This window comes from Doryrhamphus excisus, linkage group LG20 (assembly GCF_037039965.1).
Source record: "Doryrhamphus excisus strain RoL-2023G ecotype Guam linkage group LG20, RoL_Dexc_Guam_v1.1, whole genome shotgun sequence".
In the NCBI taxonomy this organism is placed as follows: Eukaryota; Metazoa; Chordata; class Actinopteri; order Syngnathiformes; family Syngnathidae; genus Doryrhamphus; species Doryrhamphus excisus.
The window spans coordinates 8,236,395-8,262,338 of NC_136376.1; the positions used below are offsets into that span (position 1 = coordinate 8,236,395).

Sequence of the window (25,944 nt, forward strand, 5' to 3'; positions counted from 1 at the left end):
TAGGGGGCTTCGTAGTCAAAATAGGTGTGTCCCAATGACGTGCATTGTTAGCTAGCTCATATTAACTCCTTTTCTGTCTGGATTGTGAGAAAATGTATAACCTTTTTAGCCAAATTTAAGCAAATTTGTGTAATATCAAAAAATATATCTCCTAAATAACTAATTAATATTATTTGTAGGATATATAGATAATAATATTTCCATGGAAAATAGTGTCTTACTGATTTTACAATGCTGTACAGCCTTAATATGATTATTCAAATTTTAGGGTTTAGGGCAATCAGTGTCCAACATAGAGTGTTAATTCATACATAATTTAAATGAGTTATAGAGTTTGAAAATATCATTAAAAGTATAAAACATATAGATTGAACAAGAATGATTATTTTACATTAAAATCAATAAATCCCAAATTACCTTCTTCATCCTCAGACCCCCTCCTTTCCTCAAACAATGACCCTCCGCTCCAGCTGCTTCCTCCCCCTCCTCTTCTTTTTCCTCCTGTCCCTTTCCTCTCTCACGGATGCCGAGCCAAGACGCCCCACTTCCGGTCATCATCGTAGGGCCCCACGTGCACCCGCCGCCAAGGTGCGTCTGGCGGGGAACTTCGCCCGGGAGCCTCACGAGGGACGCGTAGAGGTGCTGCACAACAACACGTGGGGGACGGTGTGTGACGACGAGGTGGACATCAACCTTGCCAACGTGGTGTGTCGAGAGATAGGCTTCCTGGGGGGCATCACGTGGGCGCACAGCGCCAAGTATGGAGAAGGACAAGGTGAGCGGACACGTCATTAGAATTCCTGCAATGGAAGCTCTCATCCTTTTTTTGAGGTTTCATCTTGGTGCCAGCGCCCCCCAATTATATTGTTGTTCCGAACATGCTACGCTTATTACCCAATGCCAGCATCAGTAATTAAGACACCCAAAATAACTGCCACCATAAAATCACTAAGATGACTTGTTGAGCGTTGGGTGCTGACGGAGGGCATGCATCCGCCCAAAAAAAAAAAAAAAGGGGGGGGGGGCATTTGTTTAAGCGTAATGACAGCATACGCTTGCCATAGTTGTGCAACACATCGCTGCGGTTTATGGACATTCTTTACGGCTGCTTTTAAATCCAAATTAAAGAGAACATGGAGTGAATTTGAGAGGCAGCGGCCTTGTTAAATATTGTGTGCTGAACATCTGAACACGCCGCTAAGGTGCAACCCCCTAATCAGTGTGCCAGTTGAAGGCAGACATGAGAATCATTTTGGAACCCTTGTGTGGTCTGTTTCCAGAAAGTCATGACTCAATAATGTACATTGTGTACACCCCATCATATTTCAGAAACGATTTTTATTCCAGTGCATCTTCTCAAGGGACGATAAAATGGACTTTAGAGTAGGCAGTGTACAACTTGTATAGCAGGATTGATCGAAAACGACTCAACATACAGCACCCCAAGTCTTCTCTATAGTCATGCTTTGGGTCGCAGTATGATCGTCTGGGGCTGCATGAGTGCTGCCAGCACTGGGGAGCTATTGTTCACTGAGTGAAACAGGAATTCCAACATGGACTGTGACATTAGCCACATACGCATACATGGACCCAAATATTCCAATTTCATTCATTATTTGCTCAAACAGAAAGAATGTAACCTTTGTATACGCCTCATTCCGAAAGAAAAGTGCCAATCCGAATGAATATATAATCGGATTCACAGGGGTGGAATATTCCTTTCCCCAATCCGATTGAGGTATCTTGTACCCGCTCAAATGGAAAGTTGTCAGACTGCGTTCTTCTTCGTGGTGTTTTTCTTCTTCTGTTGTTTATTGGCGGTTGGCAAGCAGCTTTCGTGTGCATTACCGCCATCTGTGGAACAGAATCTAAACCCTTCTATACGCCATTCACAAGTCCAGTTTTATTAAAAAAGAAAATACATATCTATATAAAATATATGCCGAGTTTAATTATAAAATATTAGCAAGATTGAACTTTATCTTTTCCTGTTCCCGGGTGCGTTCTTTCAGCGAATGCTGAGATATGATGTAACACGCAACTCAAGACGTTCTTCGATTTAAAAAAATGGAGGCGAGCAATCGGTACTGGACTGCTGCGGAAAGTTTGTTTTTGATTCAAACTAAATTTCAAGACTGGACGAACAAAAAACTGGCAATATGGAGTTATTCCAACAAGTGAAAGAAAAACTGGAGGAAGTCGGTATCACGTGATGTTGATGTTTACGCTTTACTGCGTATTCCCGATTGACTATTCTGGTTGATTATAGCGTTATAGCATGTAGACACGCGATTGGAATATTCCTTTCCATGTATACCATTGCTTTCGGAAAGGTCATTCGGAAAGAGAAAAACTCCTCATGTAAACGTGGCTACTGTGATACAGAGAATTCCATGGCCAGTAGGATTGAGGTAGCGCTAGATAACAAAGGTGCTCATAATAAATATTCTCACTTATATTGAGTGGATACTACATTTATACTGCTATACAAGCTGTATACTCACTACAAAGTACATCCAAAGATTTAATAAAATGGTTGTTGCAACATTGGCCTCCGCCGATTCTGATTCTGTTCACAATTTTCATGGACAGAATTTCTAGGCGCAGCCAAGGTGTTGAGGGGGTCCGGTTCGGGGGCCTTAGAATCTCATCTCTGCTATTTGCAGATGATGTGGTTCTTATGGTCTTTTCGGGCTGTGACCTTCAGCGTTTGCTGGGACGGTTTGCATCTGAGTGTGAAGCGTCTCCAAATCAGAGGCCATGGTTGTCAGTCGGAAAAGGGTGGAGTGCTTCCTCTGGGTTGGAAATGAGGTCCTGCCCCCGGTGGAGGAGTTTAAGTATCTCGGGATCTTGTTCAAGACTGAGGGAAAGCGTGAACGTGAGGTCGGCAGTAATGCGGTCGCTGAGCTGAGCCGGAGGGCAAAGCTCTCAATTTAGCGTTCGATCTACGTTCCCACCCTCACCTATGGTCATGAGCTTTGGGTCATGACCGAAAGAATAAGATGGCGGATACAGGCAGTGAAAATGAGTTTCCTCCGTAGGGAAGCTGGACTCACCCTAAGAGATAGGGTGAGGAGCTCAGTCATCCAGTAGAGAGTAGAGCCGCTTCTCCTTCACATCGAGAGGAGTAAGTTGAGGTGGCTTGGGCATCTAGTCCGGACACCTCCCAGATGCCTCCCTGGTTAGGTGTTCTGGGCATGCCCAGCCGGGAAAAGGCCCCAGGGCAGACCTAGGACATGCTGGAGGGATTATGTCTCACAGCTGGCCTGGGAACGCCTTGGTGTCCTCTTGATGGAGCTGGAGGAGGTGGCCGGGGACCGGGAAGTCGGGAAGTCTGCTGAGACTGCTGCCCCCATGACCCGGAACCGGATAAGCATGGATGGTTGTTGCAATGTAGGGATGTACTCATTCATTTTCTACCGCTTTTCCTCACGAGGGTCGCGGGGGTGCTGGAGCCTATCCCAGCTGTCCTTGGGTGAGAGGCGGGGTACACAAACGGGGTACATATAGACAAACAACCATTCACACTCACAATCATACCTATGGACAATTTGGAGTCGCCCATTAACCTAGCATGTTTTTGGAATGTGGGAGGAAACCGGAGTACCCCGGAGAAAACCCACGCATGCACGGGGAGAACATGCAAACTCCACACAGAGATGGCCGAGGGTGGAATTGAACCCTGGTCTCCTAGCTGTGAGATCTGCGTGCTAACCACTAGACCGCCGTGCCGCCTGGTAGGGATCTACTGCGTTCCCGATTATGGAATACTGACTTTACTATCTTTTTCAAGGCCCCATATGGATGGATAATGTTCGCTGTGATGGTTCCGAGAAGTCCTTGAAGGACTGCAAGCACAGCGGTTGGGGGGTGAATGACTGCAAACACTCGGAAGACTTGGGGGTGGTTTGCACCGCCGAGCGCAGGCAGGAGCAGACAAGCGGTAGAGACCAAAGCAACGCTATCAGGACCAATGGAAGTCCTGCGGCACATTTGCAAAACCTTGTGACCACCCGCAGGCACATCGGCTATGGTTACTACGGTAACGGACACGCATATGAGGTCCCTATCATTCAGAGGCAATACCTTAACCAGGTATGGTGGTCCACGATCCCTTATTACAAGTACTAGTGTGTATATTTTTATAACGTTAACTATTATTGACTTACCCCAATCAGGGTCACAGTAAGGTGCGAATCGAGGAGGTGCGTCTGAGGCCCGTTCTCATGGCAACAAAGAAGAAGAGCTTGGTCACAGAAGGTGTGGTGGAAGTGAAGCATGCTGGGAGATGGAGGCAGGTCTGCGATATGGGTTGGAGCCTCAACAGCAGCAGAGTCTTGTGCGGGATGCTCGGCTTTCCGGAGGCCGCTCAACCTAACATGAAAATGTACAAGTGAGTATTGGCGTCTTTTCCTGCAAGAATGGCAAAAAAAAACCACTTGGCGCTTGTCTTGTATGTTAAATGGGCGAAACGTCACTAAAGAATAAAAAAAAGCAAATAGCAGCAATGTACGCTTTAGAGGCGGAATAAGTTTGTCATGCTTATCTCCACCTTGCAGCCACATCTCCACGAGCGTTCCCGCTCCTCTACTCAGGGTAATGATAACGGGATCTCTGTCCCCTTTTCTTTATACCTCTCTCCAGGCAAATCACCCCCCCCGCCCCCACACACACACACCTCATTGCCTCAGCGGCTCTCTGATGCTATCTTGTCTCCTAGACAAACAGCACAGCTTTTAATTTTGGATTCCCGTCCCGAGGTGTAATATCACCTCCTGATTGTGGTTTAACTGTCCCGTCGATACGATGGGGGGTGGGGGTGGGGCAGAGAGAGTTTTTTTTTTTGTGAAGTTGAGTCAGCAATGCACTGCTCCACTTTTCCATCCTCCTAGCCTAGTATGTGTTCAAGTCCCCAAAATATAAGTAGTATTTCATATGTATATTCCAGGCTGAAGTTGTTTAAAAAGACTGATTATGATTGATGACTGATGATGATGATGATGATGACTGATGATGATGCAGTTTTTGGGGGGAAACTGACATTTTTTTTGTTGTTGTTGTTGAGATTTATAAATAATAAATAATAAATATTGCTGCCAATCAATGAGCCATCTCAGTGCCTAATAATAATAATAATAATAATAATAATAATAATAATAATAATAATAATAATAATAATTATAAAAAATACTCCTTGACATGTATTTAATAGAATTTATTGGAGTTTTCAAAATATAAATTTAAATAATAATAAAAATAGTAAATAATAATAATATAAATAAGATAATTAAATATAATAATAATAATAATAAAATATTTGACTGTATTTAATAGAAATTATTGGAGTTTTCAAAAATATAAATTTAAATAATAAAAAAAATAATAATATAATTAAATATAACAATACTAATATTAATGTATTTAATAGAAATTATTGGAGTTTTCAAAAATGAAAAAGAGCGGAGTTACATACATATACTTTAAAGGGGTAACAACTCCCAAAATATAATGAATAAGTGATATCCAGGCCGAGTGGTTAGCGCACAGGCCTCACAGCTAGGGGACCAGAGTTCGATTCCACCCTTGGCCATCTCTGTGTGGAGTTTGCATGTTCTCCCCGTGCATGCGTGGGTTTTTTTTCCGGGCACTCCGGTTTCCTCCCACATTCCAAAAACATGCTAGGTTAATTGGCCACTCCAAATTGTCCATAGGTATGAATGTGAGTGTGAATGGTTGTTTGTCTATATGTGCCCTGTGATTGGCTGGCGACCAGTCCAGGGTGTACCTTGCCTCCCGTCCTTCCATTTTTTAGTATATTACCCTTAAGTGGAAACAGTCTGAACACCCCTGCTCTAGTTGAATGTTCAAGCTTTGGTACAAGGATGTTTATCGTCAATCTCCTTTTGTACGTGGTTTGTTTTGCTCACTGTAAGCATGCACTGAAATAGATACTATAATTATTCATCGTGAGTACGGTCACCCAAAACAATTCCGTTCTGAAACAATATGACGTTCACATATCGTCAAACATCTGCTCCTGAAATATGAGCCAGGAAATCCACCAGATCGTGTTGCACGGCTTTTGGACCACATTTAAGTCGGTGACACTCCCCCCATGTTTCTCCACCTTGCTCCAAGGCCCTAGAAAATCCATTCTTGGAAATCCTTAACCAGGCCATGTCTCTGGGGCCGCCTGTGTCTCTTGGATGGGATTCTGAAGATGCTGTAATTACATGTTGGTCAGGAGCGAGGCTCTTTGGGGTTTCTGCTGAGAGCGAAAAAGAACACACCAGATTATAGCTGTGTGTATGTGTTGGGGGAGGGGGGGGGGGGGGCTGCACAGCCAAATAAGGTGGAAGATGGAGAGGAAAATAGAAGTGCCACCAGACAGATTGGATTTTCACTTGCTTGTGTGAAATGGCTTTAATTATGGTTGAAGTTTACTGGGAGAGCTTTAGTATATAATATTTGATTTAGAGACAAATGTTTACATATACTGAGTCATAATGTCATATTAATTTTGGTCTTTTTGTGATTTATTGTACTTGAACTGGTCTTTTTCTAGGGTGGAATGAATACAGCATACAACAAGATTTTGAATAACATCAATTTAGTTTGAATTAATATTATATAAATTAATATATTATTATTAACATAGTCATATAATATTATTTAATTATATTATTGTACTGAAGAAAGTCATTTGTTGCAAGCCCAACTGAGGAGCACGGCATTGTGCCTTTCTGACATGGCATCCACACAATTTGTTGATTTGTCTGATATAGTCTGGAATGGCGGCAAACAAGCGGCGCTCTTGTACGGTACACGTTCTGCGTTACATCAACTGTTGTTGTTCATAACCACAGCAATTACACAGATTCTGTTTTTTGTAAAACACCTCTCTTTGCTTACTCATTAGCGGTGATTAATGCAATAAGTATTTTCCCCCTCCAAACAAGTTTTATTCTTGCAAAATAGGAGCCATATTTGTGGAAGGCCTATTTAACCAGAGGGTGAGGAGACGTTATTGAGGAAAGTGAAAAGTGAGCAGTCAGCAGCCAACAAGCGCAACATGACATCATTTCTGTGACAACCCTTCCCTTGATTTCCCTAAAATATAAATATTCCTATGTGAAATATTTGTGCAAATATACAAACATAAATATTTACCTCTTGGTTAGCATGCAAATATACATTTTAATGTGCACTTTTCTGCTACGGGAAATACCACTTTTATGCAAGTTTGAGGGACATAACATGAGGCATACATCCAACATCATCATTTTGGTTACTTTATTTATCAAAATGGAACATTACTACAGTATGGCTGTGAAGGAGATTTTGTATTAGATGCCATTTTAGCAGCTGTTTCATTCTCTTTCAACATGACTGCAATATATTTGTGGTGTGGGTGCTTTTATATGGGGGACCATATAAAAAGTTAGCAACACCAATTCCTCCTGTTCAGTCTAGTTCGGGGGTCTCAAACTCAATTTACTTGGGGGCCACTGGAGCTCGGGTCTGGGTGAGACTGGGCCGCATCAGGTTTTCCAAAAAAAACGCATTTATTAAAAACAAATTTTTGGTTCCAATTTTCTACAAGAAAAGCTCTGATAAATCATTCCACTGTTCTCAAATATCTTACTTTTTGTTTTTCTACACAAAATAAGATGAAAAATAAATAAACAAATCAAGAATAAAGAAAGTCAATCAATCAGTAATAAATAAATAAATATAATAATAATAATAAAACCGTAAATAATAAAAACCTAAGAAACCACATATAGTTGGTGGGTAGACAAATTATTTTTTCAGATTAAAATGAACAAAGCATTATTAGAGCCCTGTAGACATGACAAAACACGACTATAGTCACATTTATACTCTTTTTATTTACAACATATTGCGCAACTGCAGGGTCTTGAGACACATGCTAACTCGCAAACTAGAGAGCTAGCGACCTCAACGGTAGCCTTCAAGTTATTTCCTTTAAACTTAAATAGCCAAAAACTTACCACTTCCACACGGATAGGGAGGATAACTCTTAACCATTATTTAACCTTTAACATGAACATTAATCAAACGTAATAATTTTTTCTGGGTACATGATACCATACAGCATCCATATCAAACTTGCGCGGGCCGCGCTAACATTAAACTTTCATATCAAGGCGGGGGCCTCAAACTAGTGTGCTGCGGGACACATTTGGCCCGCAGGCCGTGTGTTTGAGACCCCTGGTCTAGTTATTCTCCAGCAGACCAAGGGTGTTACAGTGTTTTTTATGAATGAGAACAGGTAGTGCTAAGTCTATTTGTGGCGGCCAGCAAAATAAATGAATATATGGGGAAACACTGTGTATGCTGTATTTAAGTTTCAATAGGCTCTACCATATACTTTTATAATGGGATTTTTAAAATAGCAGTCCGGCTGTAGTATGTTTACGCCAGAGCGTAATCGATGTAGACATCTGTAATAGTGTTTGCACTATGCAAGGTTTTGGAGGCCTTCCTAGCTCAGTCATTTTGCGGCATGTTGGTGTGGTCGGTGCCCGCCAAGCCAGCCAAAGGCTTCCCTCTGCACCATGCTGCAGTGTGCATAGTTCTCAAATTGGCAACAAAGTGCTGGAGTCGCTTGTTTTCACCATGAAATGCGGCACATCTCTGTTGTTAAACACGTTGTGCTTTATTTACATTTAGTGGCTGTGGAGAGCAGTGGAAAGTTTAGCTGGTTGATTTGTTTTTGTAGCCATTTTGAACATTTCTTTCCTTATAAAATCAATAATAGAAGAGATGGACTGGAATAGTGAATTATTCTCGTGTAGACTTCACTTTAAACGTCAATGTTTCATTTATGCAGGTTATATTGGGAGCAGTTTAAAATCATTGCTAGAGGCGTGACTATTTTTGGTGGCATTCATTTTCTACCGCTTCTTTCTCACGAGGGTTGCTGGAGCCTATCCCAGCTGTCTTCGGGCGAGAGTGCGGGGTACACCCTGGACTGGTCGCCAGCCAATCACAGGGCACATATACTAGACACTAGACAAACATATATACTACACATATAAACACATACAAACACATATACTATACTAGACAAACAACCATTCACACTCACATTCATACCTATGGACAATTTGGAGTCGCCAATTAACCTAGCATGTTTTTGGAATGTGGGAGGAAACCGGAGAAAACTCACGCCTGCACAGGGAGAACATGCAAACTCCACACAGAGATGGCCGAGGGTGGAATTGAACCCTGGTCTCCTAGCTGTGAGGTCTGCGTGCTAACCACTAGACCGCCGTGCCGCCTGGCCAGGTTACAATATAAAACAAACAGCATATGCCAGAGTATATCTTCATCATGTCAAAATGGGGTCACTCAGGTCACCTCACAGGATGATCTGTGAATGTGTGTGTGTGTGTGTGTGTGTGTGTAACCACACTCCTGATAGGACCATTTCTTCTCTTTGTTTCTTTACAGGAAAATATGGGACACCAAAGTTGCAGATCCTTCAACAAGGTAGGTCAAAACTACGTATATTGCATAGCGGCTGAAACAAAACTGTATGGAATCTAATTTTAGAACCCAACCTTTTTAAGATTGAGCGTCATGGCCAAAAAGAAAGGCTTCTGGATGGAGAAAGTCAACTGTCTGGGGAGTGAGAACACGTTGTCCGAGTGTCACGCTCAGCTGTCATTCCCACGTAGCCCTGCCCCGTGTAAGAACGGCCGACACGCCGTAGTCAAATGCGTGCCGGGACCTCAATTTTCCAGAATCTCTTCCGGGAGACCCCAAGCCCCTTACCCAGTTGTGGTAAGACAATGCTAAATGTGTATTACCATAAAAGTGTGTGTGGGCTAACAGATTGTACCTTCTCCGTGTAGCCGGTGCGTTTGAAGGCCGGACCCAGGCTGGGTGAGGGACGTGTGGAGGTGCTCCGAGATGGAAAATGGGGGACGATCGTGGATCACATGTGGGAGAGGACTGCCGCCAGCGTGGTGTGCAGAGAACTGGGATTCGGTACTGCCAAGGATGCACTGCATGGCGCCTTTATGGGTCAAGGTGAGAAAAAACAACAATTATGTTATGACTCTGCAGTATGAAAGTGTTTATCAAGCGTTATGGTATTCCACAGCAGAATTTGGTTTATCTTAAGTCAACATCAGCAGTCTGACTGATTGCTCACATAAGATTACGCCTGTCTGGTAGACTTTGAAGTTTTCATTGCTAAATCTCTAAATGTGTGTGTCATAAGCCAGGATGATCAGGTGTCTAAACGTTGTGTTCACATGCACACACACTCTAACATGACGTCTACTACCATAAGCCACAGTGGTTTATTTAAGCTTTGATAGCTCAAATCCCAATGTTAGTCTTTCCCAAACTTAAGAGTGGAACCTCTAAAACTCAATTCCTGGAGCCGGGTTAAAGATTTCCCACAGGAAATAATAGAAATAGAAACTTTTGTCGCCATTATAAATCATTTACAGTAACATGTAAAAATAACAGCGGTAATACTAGGACTTGTCCATCATAAAATGTGCAAAAATAAGCTTGTTAGGCTTCCATCGTCACAAGCGAACAATGGTAATCAAAGAGAGAAGTAAATTGGGACTAATGCATGTGTGATAATAATCACTTTTATTGCAAATGTTGATCCAAAATTTGAGAAAATGGGCTATCCACCCTCTGAATGTGTTGTACACACACAGAAAATGAAATAAAAAAGATGACTAATCAGGCACAGCGGTCGAGTGGTTAGCGCACAGACCTCACAGCTAGGAGACCAGGGTTCAATACCACCCTCGGCCATCTCTGTGTGGAGTTTGCATGTTCTCCCTGTGCATGCGTGGGTTTTCTCCGGGTACTCCGGTTTCCTCCCACATTCCAAAAACATGCTAGGTTAATTGGCGACTCCAAATTGTCCATAGATATGAATGTGAGTGTGAATGGTTGTTTGTCTATATGTGCCCTGTGATTGGCTGGCGACCAGTTCAGGGTGTACCCCGCCTCTCGCCCGAAGACAGCTGGGATAGGCTCCAGCAACCTCGTGAGGATAAGCGGTAGAAAATGAATGAATGAATGATGTTAAAATCTGTAAACCTGTTAAATGAATGTTATTGCCCTTCGACAGGTGATACTCATCAAAACAGGTCCCCTTAAGTCCCCGGATTGGTTGCCTACACCCATTGGGGACATACATATATGTCTGATGATAATATCTATATAAACTAATAAATGAGAGTGACACGGTGTGCGGGAACCTCTTTGTTTAACTCTTTTTGAACATTTTGGAATTAGAAAAATTCTTTTGATGAGCTCATGTCTTGTGAGGTAATCTCGCAAGACTTTGGAGTCGTATTTTGCCCATATTTTGACATGATTTATATGAGACATTGGACTCCAGAGGTTCCACAGCGTTCCGTCTACCCAGCTGTGCACACGGTGTCCCCGCCCTAAATTAGATGTAAGAACAGCCACCCAAAGATTTAATCCAGGGTGTGCTCTCCAATCATGCTGATCAAGACATAATACAGTAGGACAGTTTGCTTATTTAGCTTTAACGGACTTAATGTTACGTCACTTCTCTTTCACCTCCTAAAAAATAGGCTTCCTGGCTTTAAGCATAGATGCCAAAAATGATTTCCCCCTTTCCCACAAAGCTATGTTTTATAAATGCACATGCATCTGTGTGTATACTTTGCATAGATCTGCATTGAATTGAGCCTTGTGGCTCTTCAGTGAAAGTGTCGGTCTGACAAATGCCAGGTTTGACCCCTCTACTTTTACCTCATATTACACCATCACACTCAGGCTCCTTCTACGCTGGTGACTCACACACTTCCTACACACACACACACACAGCACTCTCCCCCTTAATCTTACATATACTGTGCAGTGTAGGTTCAGGTTGACTGCACTTCAAATAGCTTCCTGTCTATAACATTCATTGTATAGAACACTGTAATTTTACATGTGTTAAAAGGCCACATAATTCCAGCCTTTATGTTACTTAAATAGGACTAAATTAGATTCTTTGGGAGAACAAACAAGCAGTACTGTGTGTTCTGAATGATTTTTTTTTTGGAATACATTCTAAATACAACTAATGCCAATTTAATTAGTAGACAATGTACTTCTTTGTAAATTCATGTATAGTGGTGTGAAGTAGAGTCATGTGACTTGGACGTCAGGACTTTTTCTGACTTTGTTTTGTCACCGTCAACTAATTTCATCCTAAAAGTGTAACAATTAAAAATCCTGTATTGTCTTGACTTGCATGGTTTTATTTGAGACTTGAGATTAAAGACTTGAGGTTGACTCGTGCACCGACTGGCCCCTCCCATCTTTGATTGAATTTGTTAAGGTTTTGTAACCTTTGCCCTGCCTGTGTTTTTAGCTTTTTCTTTGAATTTTTGCAGCTTTTTTAAAAAAGAAAATTATATATCGTCACTTGTTATCAATTTTTGTTCGTTTCATTCATTCATTCATTTTCTACCGCTTATCCTCACAAGGGTTGCGGGGGTGCTGGAGCCTATCCCAGCTGTCTTCAGGCGAGAGGCGGGGTACACCCCGGACTGGTCGCCAATTAACCTAGCATGTTTTTGGAATGTGGGAGGAAACCGGAGTACCCGGAGAAAACCCACGCATGCACAGGGAGAACATGCAAACTCCACACAGAGATGGCCGAGGGTGGAATTGAACCCTCGTCTCCTAGCTGTGAGGTCTGCGCGCTAACCACTCGACCGCCATGTCGCCCAATTATTTTTTATTATTATATTTACTATTTATTATTATATTTTATTATTATTAAAATATCACAGTTGGTTCAAGACTCGACCATGACAAGTGAATTTCATCTAAGTTGGACTCATGTATAGCTTGCTTACGTCCTTCTAAATACAATTTTTAGCATTATTAGAGCCCTCCAGACATAAAATAACACCCCTATAGTAAGTCACTTAAGTCACTTGTTTATGACGGAGTATTAAACCAGAGTTTGCACAAGGAGAACATGCAAACTCCACACAGAGATGGCCGAGGGTGGAATTGAACCCTGGTCTCCTAGCTGTGAGGTCTACGTGCTAACCACACAACCGCCATGCAGCCTCTTTTGTTATTTTTACACTTGAAAAACAAACAAAAACATTTAATGCGTGGGACGATGCTAGTCACCTCTGTTTTACAGTATGTCGATGCAAGACTAATAGTGGTTTGCTTATTTTTACACTTGTATGACATATAATGAGAGGCTCATCTTAAACTTAATGCCTTTTTTACTGTTATCAGTGGTTTATGTTTATTTTATACTTGTATGAAAGCTAGGTTGAGCCCATAAATGATGAGTTCAATTATTTTCTATTAGAAAAAAATGGTTTCTAAATCTGAGCAAACTGTTGGAACTAAAGGTCTCACTGCTTATTTACAAATTCCAGACGTTTTTTCGAGTGCTTGTGGGTATAAGACCCCCCAGAGGAAGAGTGACTTATTTATGATAAGTGAATGTGATATAAGGCTGGTCCCCCATTCACATTCTAGCATAAGCCTGTGTGTGGCACTGTACAAAGCGGTATAAAAATGTCTGAATCATCTTTGGGATCCTGTTCAGTGGAGCGACATGATTCTGGCCTCGCTCGTAGCATCTAAATAGCCGCAGACAGCCCAGATTACTATCTAACGCACACAAACTTGGCGAAGAAACACCGACTCATGCAGACATGTTTCATGAAAAGACAAAAAAAAAAAAAGGATACCGCATTAATTTCAGTGTGTGTAAATGGAGTGTAATTTCAGCACGGATAAGAACAGGGCTTTTCCCTGTAAGCAAAACCAACTATTTGTGCTATTCTCAACAAGAATGTGACCGAGGTTACCCAATTTCCAGCCCTTACAAGTCCTGTTTCTAATCCGATAAAGAGGTCTGCCACTTCTAATCATTGATGCTTTAATGCAGAAGCCTTGTAATTTGACCTTAAAATAACAGCCCCTAAATCAAGGGTGTCATAGTCTGGCACGGGGGCCATTTAGAGCCCATAACGCCTTTTCTTTTTTCTTTTTATTGGCCTACAGCATATTGAAAAAAAATAATTTCACTGGTGTACCAGCCTGGACCGACCTCTAATAGCATCTGCTACTTATACTCATGTTTCATCAAGAAAAGCCCAAATTATTTCCTAATTGGATTTAATATGGGGCGGCATGGCGGTCGAGTGGTTAGCGTGCAGACCTCACAGCTAGGAGACCAGGGTTCAATCCCACCCTCAAGCTCTGTGTGTTTGCATGTTCTCCCTGTGCATGCGTGGGTTTTCTCCGGGTACTCCGGTTTCCTCCCACATTCCAAAAACATGCTAGGTTAATTAGCGACTCCAAATTGTCCATAGGTATGAATGTGAGTGTGAATGGTTGTTTGTCTGTATGTGCCCTGTGATTGGCTGGCGACCAGTCCAGGGTGTACCCCGCTTCTCGCCCGAAGACAGCTGGGATAGGCTCCAGCAACCCTTGTGAGGAAAAGCGTTAGAAAATGAATGAATGTATTTAATATCACGGCTTATTATTTTTTGCTCCATCAAATATGTTAACATACACGACAAAACATGTTAAAAGTGCAAGGCAGTAACTCTGGTAATTTATTTCCGTGGTTTTCTCAGATTTTCCAAAGGAAGTTTAAAGTACAGAATGTGACTGTGCTTTTTTTAGGGATCCCTCAAGTGGGCCCCCGCGTTAGTCTTGATAAATCTTGTGCTGTGAAAGTGGCCATTGCGATAGAGACGGAAGCGGTGGAGATGTGTGTGTTTTTTAGTGGGTTTCTAGCCACACGTGCAACCAAGCATAGAATCAGGCCTACAATCTAACAGTCAGGCTGAATTCTGGTCCCTGTCACCTCGCGCCATCTTTCATTTCTAAAGTCTTTCTGGGGTTTTCTATCCTATCCCCTTGGTTTTTGTGGATATGGTTTTTCTTGCTAATATGCTATCCCGTTTCCAGGTTTTGCAGTTTGTGTCTTTTCCGCATGAAGAAAACACCCAAGCCATAACTTGACTAGTGGTTTCATAAATGGCGTCATTATGGCACCGACTGTTTGCGTTTATAAAAATTTGGGGCTCATGTTTCACGTTTTTAACTTCAAATGAGTAAAAGTTGACACCCTGTGTGCTCTTCCAGCTTACGCTTCTGGGTGTTTTGCCCAAGAGCAACAGAATGTTGGCAATGAGGTGTATCGGATCTCCAAAGAAGATGCGGGTTCTTCTGCTCGCCTTGCAATAGCGTTTTATCAGCACCGATAGGAACTTTTCATTGTTTCTCAAGTGGGGAAAGTGCATGGAAGAATAGTCGATAAGTCGATAACCGTGTATGCTTCTTTGTGAGTTTACACTGGGTGGCCCTCAGCAGGTCAAGTTAATCCTCAGTTAATTCACATTAACAAAGTCAGGACAGATTGACTGGAGTATTAGTCATTTTTAGTCATAGATTGTCTATATGACAGGAGAACTATGTACTTTTTACGGACCTACTGCAAAAATGTTAGCTAAAGATCCTCTATATGTGACTTGTGGGTTAATCTGATGTTATTCATGGTCCGCTATCTGAGTAGCCCTGTCCTAAATATAAGGCCTGTGCAGGTACTGGACCCATCCATATGAACAGTGTACAGTGCCTTGGCACTGAGAGCTCCATCCTGGACTGCTACTTCCAGGAAGTTCAACCGTGGACGTTCAAACACAGCCAAGATGCCTCAGTGCGCTGTAACGTCCCCAAAACAGGCACAGAGCACATGGTATAAACTATTACATTTGATCGTAAGACTTATGTAAAAAGGTAAGGTATTACCTTTGAATGTGTTTTCAGGTGCGGTTGGCTGGTGGGAGGGTTCCATCAGAGGGCCGAGTGGAGGTGCTGATGGATGTGGGTGGTCGTAAACGTTGGGGTTCTGTCTGCAGTGAGAATTGGGGCATCAACGAGGCCATGGTGGTGTGCAGACAGTTAGGTCTGGGCTTTGCTGCGAGTGCACATGAGGTAATGTAACGACATGTAACCCCTCGTTTGGTATGAAATACATTGGGACTGATTTCCAATTGACTTGACCCTGATCTAAATAAGCAGCAGAGAAGTGGGATGGATATTAATGCATACAGTACCCCCCCCCCCTTTAGATCTTTACTACATTTATTTGACAAATTGTTACAAAGAAATGAAGAAATGGAGGTCAATCTATAGTCCTATTCCTTTCAATCTATCTATATGCCAATTAGATATGACACTTGACCATCCCCTTTCCATCAACAGGATACTTGGTATTGGACCAGTGACCCCAATGCAGCCGAGCTGATTCTCAGTGGAACTCACTGTGTGGGAACCGAGCTCTCAATTCAGCAGTGTCGTCGAAACAACCACATGCATTGTCCTCGAGGGGGCGGAGCTAAGGCTGCTGGGGTTACCTGCTCAGAAAGTAAGCCTGTATTTTTTAGAAAAAATATATCTAAGTTGTTTTTTATAATTTTCTATTATAATATAATATAATATAATATAATATAATATAATATAATATAATATAATATAATATAATATAATATAATATAATATAATATAATATAATATAATATAATATAATATAATATAATATAACATAACATAACATAACATAACATAATATAATATAAGAAAGTAAGACTGTATTTTTAGATATATCCAAGTTGTTTTCCATAATTTTCTATAATATAACATAATGTAATGTGATTTTTTTTAAATTTTCTATTTTTTTTAAATATTTTTTAAAATTTTCTATTTTTGCAATCAGAAAGTAAGACTGTATTTTTTAGAAAAAATATATCTAAGTTGTTTTCTATAATATAATATAATATAATATAATATAATATAATATAATATAATATAATATAATATAATATAATATAATATAATATAATATAATATATAAAAACATAATATATTATATTATATTATAAGAAAGTAAGACTGTATTTTTAGATGAAAAAATATATCCAAGTTGTTCCATAATTTTCTATACTATAATGTAATTTTTTTTCTATAATTTTCTATTTTTGCAATCAGAAAGTAAGACTGTATTTGTAGATGAAAAAATATATCTAAGTTGTTTTCCATAATTTTCTATTATAATATAATGTAATGTAATGTAATGTAATGTAATGTAATGTAATATAATATAATTTTCTATGATTTTTTTCTATAATTTTCTATAAAAAACTAAATTAAATCTGAATATAATCCCTCTCTTCTGCCTTAGCCGCCCCTGACCTCGTTCTGGACGCCCAATTGGTCCAGGAGACAGCCTACCTGGAAGACCGACCCCTCCACCTGCTGAGCTGTGCCAACGAGGAGAACTGTCTGTCCTCCTCCGCTGCCAGGATGAACTGGCCGTACGGCCACAGACGACTCCTCCGCTTCTCCTCGCGCATCATGAACCTCGGCCGCTCCGATTTCCGACCCAAAGCGACGAGGGAGAGCTGGACATGGCACCAGTGTCACAGGTATGATCATGACATCCAGGTGTTGCTGACTCTGGTGTGAGTTATTGCAGTGGAAAGAACTATTTGCTATATGTGGGATGTTGTGGTTAAGCATGTGGTCATTCATTTTAGAGGCTCCTGGATACAGATGAGTTGCGTTTTTTGGGAAAACACGCATTAACGGACTTCATGTGGAGTAATTGAGAGTTATATTTAATTTAATTACCAGTCGGAAAGAAAACAAGTAGATTATGACAAGGAATCAGCAGGTAGCATGCGAGCCCTGCAGCTTAACACAAGAATCTTTGTCACCTTACTCAGCAGCTGTGAATAGATGAGAAGCGGTCGCCAGGCCTGCTGTACGTCATTCCACTCCTGCACTCAGCAAGCTTTGCTCCATTAGTTGCTTTTTTAGATGACGTGAGCACCTAAGGGTCACGAGAGAAGGAGTACACAGTGTGATTAAGATAGTAATACAGAAAAACAATCATGTATGCGCACATACTGTGTGCGTGGAGATTACATTTAGTGGCAGAACTCAAAAACTGCTCTCTAAAGTTCTAGTTCAAGATCAGTTTGTATCAAATCCAGACACAAACGCGTATAAAGTTCACTATTAAAACTGTTTTTGACTTTGTACAAACCCTTTTATGTCACAGACTCAATGCAAAACATCAACTTGCTGTTTGGCTAGCAATTAGCAATTACAGTTACAGTTGTAACTGTTACAACAGTAACAGTTGTTACAATTGTTACTTAACAACAGTAACAGTTTTACAGTTGTTACTGTAACAACAGTAACAGTACTGTTACTGTTAATTGTTACAGTTGTTACAGTTCTAACAGTAGCAGTTGTTACAGTAACACCAGTAACAGTTGTTACAGTTGTTACTGTAACAACGGTGACAGTTGTTACTGTAACAGTGACAGTTGTTACAGTTGTTACTGTAACAACAGTAACAGTTGTTACAGTTGTTACTGTAACAGTGACAGTTGTTACAGTTGTTACTGTAACAGTGACAGTTGTTACAGTTGTTACTGTAACAACAGTAACAGTTTTACAGTTGTTACTGTAACAACAGTAACAGTACTGTTACTGTTAATTGTTACAGTTGTTACAGTTCTAACAGTAACAGTTGTTACAGTAACACCAGTAACAGTTGTTACAGTTGTTACTGTAACACCGGTAACAGTTATTACAGTTGTTACTGTAACAACGGTGACAGTTGTTACTGTAACAGTGACAGTTGTTACAGTTGTTACTGTAACAACAGTAACAGTTTTACAGTTGTTACTGTAACAACAGTAACAGTACTGTTACTGTTAATTGTTACAGTTGTTACAGTTCTAACAGTAACAGTTGTTACAATTGTTACTGTAACACCAGTAACAGTTATTACAGTTGTTACTGTAACAACGGTGACAGTTGTTAGTTGTTACTGTAACAACAGTGACAGTTGTTACAGTTGTTACAGTAACAACTGTAACAACTGTTACTGTTGTTACAGAGTAATGCTACATTGGAGTGGGAAAATCTCCTGTGTGAATAAAGTTATTATGTAAAAAAATTTGTCATCAAACAAATTAAATAAGAGCTTATGGAATTCAATCATGTTTTTTCTCGTAATACATTTGGAGGTTTTACTTGAAAACTAGAATGCTAACGTTAGCTAATCAGTCTTATCTAACTAGCTTAAGCTAACCTTTTTAGAGACACTGTTTACAGGCGATGCTGTAATGTGGGGGTTTGCTAGAGCGTATCCTAGCTGACTCATTTACACTCACATTCAGACCTATAGGCAATTTAGAGTCTACAATTAACCTAATATGCATGTTTTTGAAATGAGGGAGGAAACAAGTGCCCGGAGAAAACCTATGCATGCACAGGGAGAAGAGGCCAACTCCATACTGAGATACTGTGACTGACTGTGACCATGCGGCTATGAGTAATGTCATGCAATGTAATACATGTATATCTAATCAGATACCAGATACAATAACTACAGTAAGTTGTGAAATATGCAGTTTGTTCCCCTATTGTTTTACTACCAAACTGTACTACAGAGCTACCAATGTCTCTGTCACCTTGAACGGCAGCATAAAAAACACCCTGCAATAGCATGAAAAATGCCTAAGAAGCAACCCATTTAGCAAGAGTCGAGTACAAAGGACAGCGAAGGCCGGCAGGTTGTTTCGACAACATATTGGCGCTATGGACGCGTCTTTCAAAGACCCCCATTCAGCGGGCGCGAGTAAACAGGCGCTAAAACAAGCTTCTGTGAGAGGTGTTATGGTGACACCCATGCTCATGTTCTAGGAGTGAGGTCATAAGGCTACAGGCCATAGGGAAGTAGTGTTCATTCAGCGTCAACTGGTGCAAGCAGAAAAGCACGCTCTCTCTCACCTGTACGTTCTCTTTGGTTTCAGGCATTACCACAGCATCGAGGTGTTCACTCATTACGACCTGCTGACTCTCAATGGCACCAGGGTCGCCGAAGGACATAAGGCCAGTTTCTGTCTGGAGGACACACATTGCCCTGATGGTAATATTCAACACCAACGACATTCAATCTGCATAAAAAAAATATTCCCATTAGTGGAAGGAAATTCATATCAATATATCAGCTGCGGCAATGTGGAGATGTACTCTGTGGTTAATGTATTAGATCGCTGCTGTGCTTGTTATTGTTCACTCTCCATTTGCTTGTTATATCATGGATGAAATAGCTTGTATGGAAAAGCAGCATTCATAACAAAGTCAGAAATAAAGTGCCAAGCGTTAAGTTAATGGGATTTTTTTTCTTTTTCTTTTTTTTCTTGCATTTTAGGTGTCCAAAAGCGCTTTTCTTGTTATAACATGGGTGACCAGGGTATCTCTGTGGGCTGCTGGGATACCTACCGCCACGATATCGACTGTCAGTGGGTGGATGTGACGGACGTTCGGCCTGGAGATTACATCTTTCAGGTGAGAACATGTTCTTCCATCCATGAGAACTGACTATTGTTAAGCTTTGTATTATTTAAACGTTATGACAATTGAGAAAAATTAAGATTTGCTAATGTCCAACCATTGGAAAACATGCAGAAATATTAATATATACAAGTTACTTTTTAAGGCAAATGGAAAACTAGAAACCAGTGTGATGATACGTTGCTATAACATCTCTCCATGAAGTAATTTGGTGACTATTTTTAAAACATGATCAGGGCTGGCAAAAACATATTACGATTATTATGGGCTTCCCTACTGAGACTGCTGCCCCATGACCCGGACGCGCATAAGTGGAGGAAAATGGAATGGGATGGAATAAATGACCGCTGTTTCGTGGTTTACTGTAGACTATTATTGGTCAAATAATATTGAATGGTCACTAGGCGCCAGTGATGTTACATTAAATTAGATTACCCTCACAAGGCATAGAGTCAGCCATGGCATCTCCGACATGACATAGTGGAAAAAAAGGTTCTCACATTCAGTGTGGAAGTGGTAAGTTTCCCCCACTCCATTTGAAACCCTTTAAGTTTAGAATAAATGAACACACTGTAGAATACTCTTCTGGTGAATATATGTAATAGCAATTCATTTGCACTTTTGATGCTTCTTTTGGGAGGGGTGGACCTGTCAACAGCAACTATAGCTGCTCAGTGCAGAACAATACATGCTTTCACTATACTGGAAAAGGCCAGATCTTGCAACAAATCATCAAGATGGCAACCCGGGTGCGGTAGTGATTACGTAGCCTGCAAACAAAGAATAGGAGTGTAAAGGTGACTATAGGGGTAAAAATATATGGTATTTTCAAAGTTATAAACAGGTTTCCCATGCTCTAACTACGAAAATATTCCATATATTACTATTGAATCCTACGTTGTGGAAATGTAGTGATCACAGTCGAGTCGGGAACCAATTAACCTCCATAAACGAGGGATGACTGTATCTGTGTTACATGTGTGCTAGCAATTCTTCCCATAAAATCTGACCACAATGCACGGTGGTCTGAGTGGTTATCATGCAGGCCACACAGCTAGGAGACCCTAGTTCGATTTCCTGTGCATGTGTGGGTTTTCTCCTGGGTACTCCGGTTTCATCCTACTTTCCAAAAACATGCTAGGTTAATTGGCGACTCCAAATTGTCCATAGGTATGAATGTGAGTGTGAATGGTTGTTTGTCTATATGTGCCCTGTGATTGGCTGGCCACCTGTCTAGGGTGTACCCCAAGACAGCTGGGATAGGCTCCAGCATACAAGCCAACCCTATTGAGGATAAATGGTAGAAAATGAATGAATGAATGTTCTACTATTTTCACTACCTTATCAATTTTTTAGGTACATTTTTCCCCAAAATGTTGGTTGAAATGTAGAATTGTGTAATCATGACCAAAGTGGTATTACCTTCTTCAGCTTCCTCAAAGATATGACGCTTTCGAGCGGTAATGTTTTACGGCAAAGTCGACCACGGTCACGCGAGGTCGACTCTTCTCTTGGTTGTCTATTTTTGTTGGAATATCCCGACCTCCCCAAAAAAGTCCTACCTCAAGCATCCTCCTTCTCTCTGTCATTATTTGAGTCTTGGCCAATCCATCAGGTCTGCGGTTACTAGAGGAAAACACATCAAGGACTGCAACTCCTCATTATCCTCCATCTTCCTCTCACACTACCGATCCCACCAATTTATGCCGCTGTAGCTCTTAGCACGCTTGCCAGTGACCTTGCATTTGCGGGAGGCCGCTTTGCTTGTCGTGGAACTCTTGGCTGATAATTACTGCCGTTTGTCTGAGACGCTTCATCATTGTAATTACGCTTGTCTGTTGGAGAAACATTTACTTAATTTACGTGTAATGGACGCAAACAGACACATGTTTGCATTTGCATGCAGACTGGATGTTTTTTCTTGGGGTGTCTTGGGTTGCAATTACAAAGTTGTACTGTGGACTTTGTATGCTTAAGTGTGGAGGATAATAACTGAGTTCCATCCACCAAACTTTGACATTTTGGAGTCTGATGTTTGCATCAAGATTCAACAAACTCTACTCCCAGAGACTACCAGCACTAATAAAACCCACAATTACCAAATGAACTATTCCCTCCCCATGGTGATATGAATGCACTGGTCTGGAAATATTTAATTTCAAAGTACAATTTGATTAAAAATGTTGATAAGAACATATGTATGTCATCAACCACATTAACTATTCATTCATTCATTTTCTACCGTTTATCCTCATGAGGGTCACTGGCGTGCTGGAGCCTATCCCAGCTGTCTTCAGGCGAGAGGCGGGGTACACCCTGGACTGGTCGCCAGCCAATCACAGGGCACATATAGACAAACAACCATTCACACTCACATTCATACCTATGGACAATTTGGAGTCGCCAATTAACCTAGCATGTTTTTGGAATGTGGGAGGAAACCAGAGTACCCGGAGAAAACCCACACATGCACGGGGAGAACATGCAACTCAACAGAGAGATGACCAAGGGTGGACTCGAACTCGAGCAAACCTGCACACAAACCACACCTCCACCATGCAGTCCTAGGTTAACTCATTCATTTATTTTCTACCGCTTTTCCTCACGAGGGTTGCGGGGGGTGCTGGAGTCTATCCCAGCTGTCTTCGGACGAGAGGTGGGGTACACCCTGGACTGGTGGCCAGCCAATCACAGGGCACATATAGACAAACAACCATTCACACTCACATTCATACCTATGGACAATTTGGAGTCGCCAATTAACCTAGCATGTTTTTGGAATGTGGGAGAAAACCCACGCATGCACGGGGAGAACATGCAAACTCCACACAGAGATGACCAAGGGTGGACTCGAACTCGGGCTAACCTGCGCGCTAACCACACCTGCACTGTGCAGTCCTAGGTTAACTCATTCATTCATACATTTTATACCGCTTTTCCTCACGAGGGTCGCAGGGGTGGTGCTGGAGCCTATCCCAGCTGTCTTTGGACGAGAGGCGGGGTACACCCTGGACTGGTCGCCAGCCAATCACACGGCACATATAGACAAACAACCATTCACACTCACATTCATACCTATGGACAATTTGGAGTCACCAATTAACCTAGCATGTTTTTGGAATGTGGGAGGAAACCGGAGTACCCGGAGAAAACCCACGCATGCACGGGGAGAACATGCACCGACCTGGCTGAGGGTGGAATCGAACTCGAGCTAACCTGCGCACAAACCACACCACCACCGCGCAGCCCTACGTTAACATGTTATGTTTCTTTGCAAATGCAAATTACAGCGTTTTCGGAGATCATTTTGACGTTCACATCTGTACTTCAATCTTCAATGTAAAAAAAAAAAAACCCAAAAAAACCCTAAATGAGAAAGTGCCACATTTTCCCTAGACCATTACCCTCAACTTTGTTTCTTGTAGTTTGCCGCCTTTCTCCATGTAAGTGTGTGTAACCTGTATTTAAAGAGGGTGTAGCATTTTTACAGAGCGGCTATTAAAGTAAATCACTTGAGAGAAAGGTCATATCAGCACTTAAGAAAGTTGCATTTCACAGAATATTCCCGAAAAAGAATAATGCACTTGAATATACCGAACTGTGGCGTTTGGTGGCGATGAGACCACACGCCGTCAACCACAGCTGTAAAGTTCCTTGTGTTGTTGTTTGGTGTTTACAATGGGATTCGGTGGTGATTGCATAAATGAGGCAAGGACTGTAAAACTATACTTTGGTTCTCTGACCTTTGCCATTGCAATGATTATTGTGTTCATCTATCAGGTGGAAGTCAACCCATCCATGGATATGGCCGAATCGGACTTTATGAACAACGTCATGCGATGTCGCTGCAAATACGACGGCCACAGAGCTTTCATGTACGGATGTCACGCAGGTAAGCGCTCGTTTTCCACCACTTTTCCCAACTCCACTCCGTCACTGCTCATTATCTTCTCCCCGTTTTAAGGAGATGCATACAGCGCAGAGACAGAAGACCTGTTCGAGCACCAGAGGCAAATATCCAACAACTTTGTGTAGAAGAAGACATAAAACTCAACACCAAGTGCCTTGCATGGGGGGCTCAGATGCTACTCAAGGTGGGCAGAGGGTGATGTCCACTATGCTATGCTGCCTGTCCATCTTCTTGGCAGCTGATACAGTCACATCAGTCACATGACTAGACCGGCCAATGACAACAAGAGTGGGCCATGCAGCTTTTGGCTTTAATTACTCTAGTTATATTGATTCTATTTTTTTTTTTTTTTGTGAATGTGGACTACTAATAACTTTTTCCAAACTTATACACGCAAAAGACAAAAGATATAACACTAATATATTTACATAAAATTGTTTTAAATAGTGATTTTGGTTGCAGATCAGTCTGGAGGAAGATAGATTAACAATGGAAGAGTGCTTTTTAATATAAGTATAACAAGTTATTATAGTTCATATTCTTGGCTGCCACATTATATTTTGTTTGTCAACTTAACAAGGTAGGAAAACTTAAAGCTATTTTATGGAACAAAGCACTTTAACTTTTTACATCAGTATTCTTCTATATTTCTGTCCCATATTGTTTTATTAATTTTTTTTAATTAAGCTTTGACTTAATATAGGAATATAGGCTCTATAGGCTACAGCTTTTTTTCAGACAGTGAAATATTAATATGGTGCTTTAGTATGCAGTGTACTATTTATACTGATATTTTATTTATTAATAGAAACATGCATCATATTCAGTTGAACTTGAACACTTCACAGCTATGGGACATTTTACAAGATACAGATGAATAATCATATTTTAAATTTGGTTATTGAAACAACTGTATCATTTATTTTTCCTCAGCTTTTTTTGGGTGGGAGGGAACACCAGTGTGACAGAACCACAGTTTTGCGGTCAGAATGCCAGCAGGCTTGAGAGCATATAAAAAAAAGCCTTTTAATTATGTCTGTTTGGGTTAGTTTCAAGGTTACGGTTAAGACTATATGATGGGCTTTTATGCGCAGTATAGAATGGCTGCCTGCTGATTTATGGGAAGAACTGACATTTTCCGGGACAAGAGAGGTGTGGTCAAGGTGTGAGTGAGAGAAGGGGAAGGGATCCATGAAAGGCAAATATACGTTTGTTTACCTTAAAGCTCCCAAAAATAGAACATTTTGGGCTGCGGGACAAACACTGACACAATAAACCCTGCCTTCTGTCTCGTTTTTTGTTAAATATGTAACTGTTATTTGAGTATTAGGCCCAAACTGACAAGAGAAGAATGCATTTTTATGGGGGTTTAAATTAATCAGAATATTATGACAAAAAAATATTGATTTTATGATGATGAAGTTACATTATTACAACATATATAAATACGGTACCATTTTGTAATGAAAAATAAATCTAATTTTACAACAATAAAAAATAAAATAAATAAAAAATATATACAATAAAATAAATAAAGCCTCAAATTACAAAGAAAAGTTGCAATATTAAAAAGATAAAAA

The 25,944-nt window shown here is 41.0% G+C and overlaps 2 protein-coding genes across 2 annotated transcripts; both read left to right on the forward strand.

The window, feature by feature from the left end:
* Nucleotides 1-453: 453 nt before the first annotated feature.
* LOC144894501 (lysyl oxidase homolog 4-like) lies at nucleotides 454-4,131 on the forward strand. Its single transcript, XM_078787420.1, has 2 exons — nucleotides 454-775; nucleotides 3,794-4,131. Exons 1-2 carry the CDS (start codon nucleotides 454-456, stop codon nucleotides 4,129-4,131), a joined length of 660 nt encoding a protein of 219 aa, XP_078643546.1.
* Nucleotides 4,132-4,178: 47 nt separating this feature from the next.
* LOC131108078 (lysyl oxidase homolog 4) lies at nucleotides 4,179-25,944 on the forward strand. Its single transcript, XM_058058832.2, has 12 exons — nucleotides 4,179-4,393; nucleotides 9,481-9,519; nucleotides 9,600-9,813; nucleotides 9,885-10,062; nucleotides 15,621-15,775; nucleotides 15,847-16,014; nucleotides 16,285-16,447; nucleotides 17,261-17,504; nucleotides 19,911-20,026; nucleotides 20,312-20,448; nucleotides 24,235-24,346; nucleotides 24,419-25,944. Exons 1-12 carry the CDS (start codon nucleotides 4,227-4,229, stop codon nucleotides 24,487-24,489), a joined length of 1,764 nt encoding a protein of 587 aa, XP_057914815.2. The 5' UTR covers nucleotides 4,179-4,226; the 3' UTR covers nucleotides 24,490-25,944.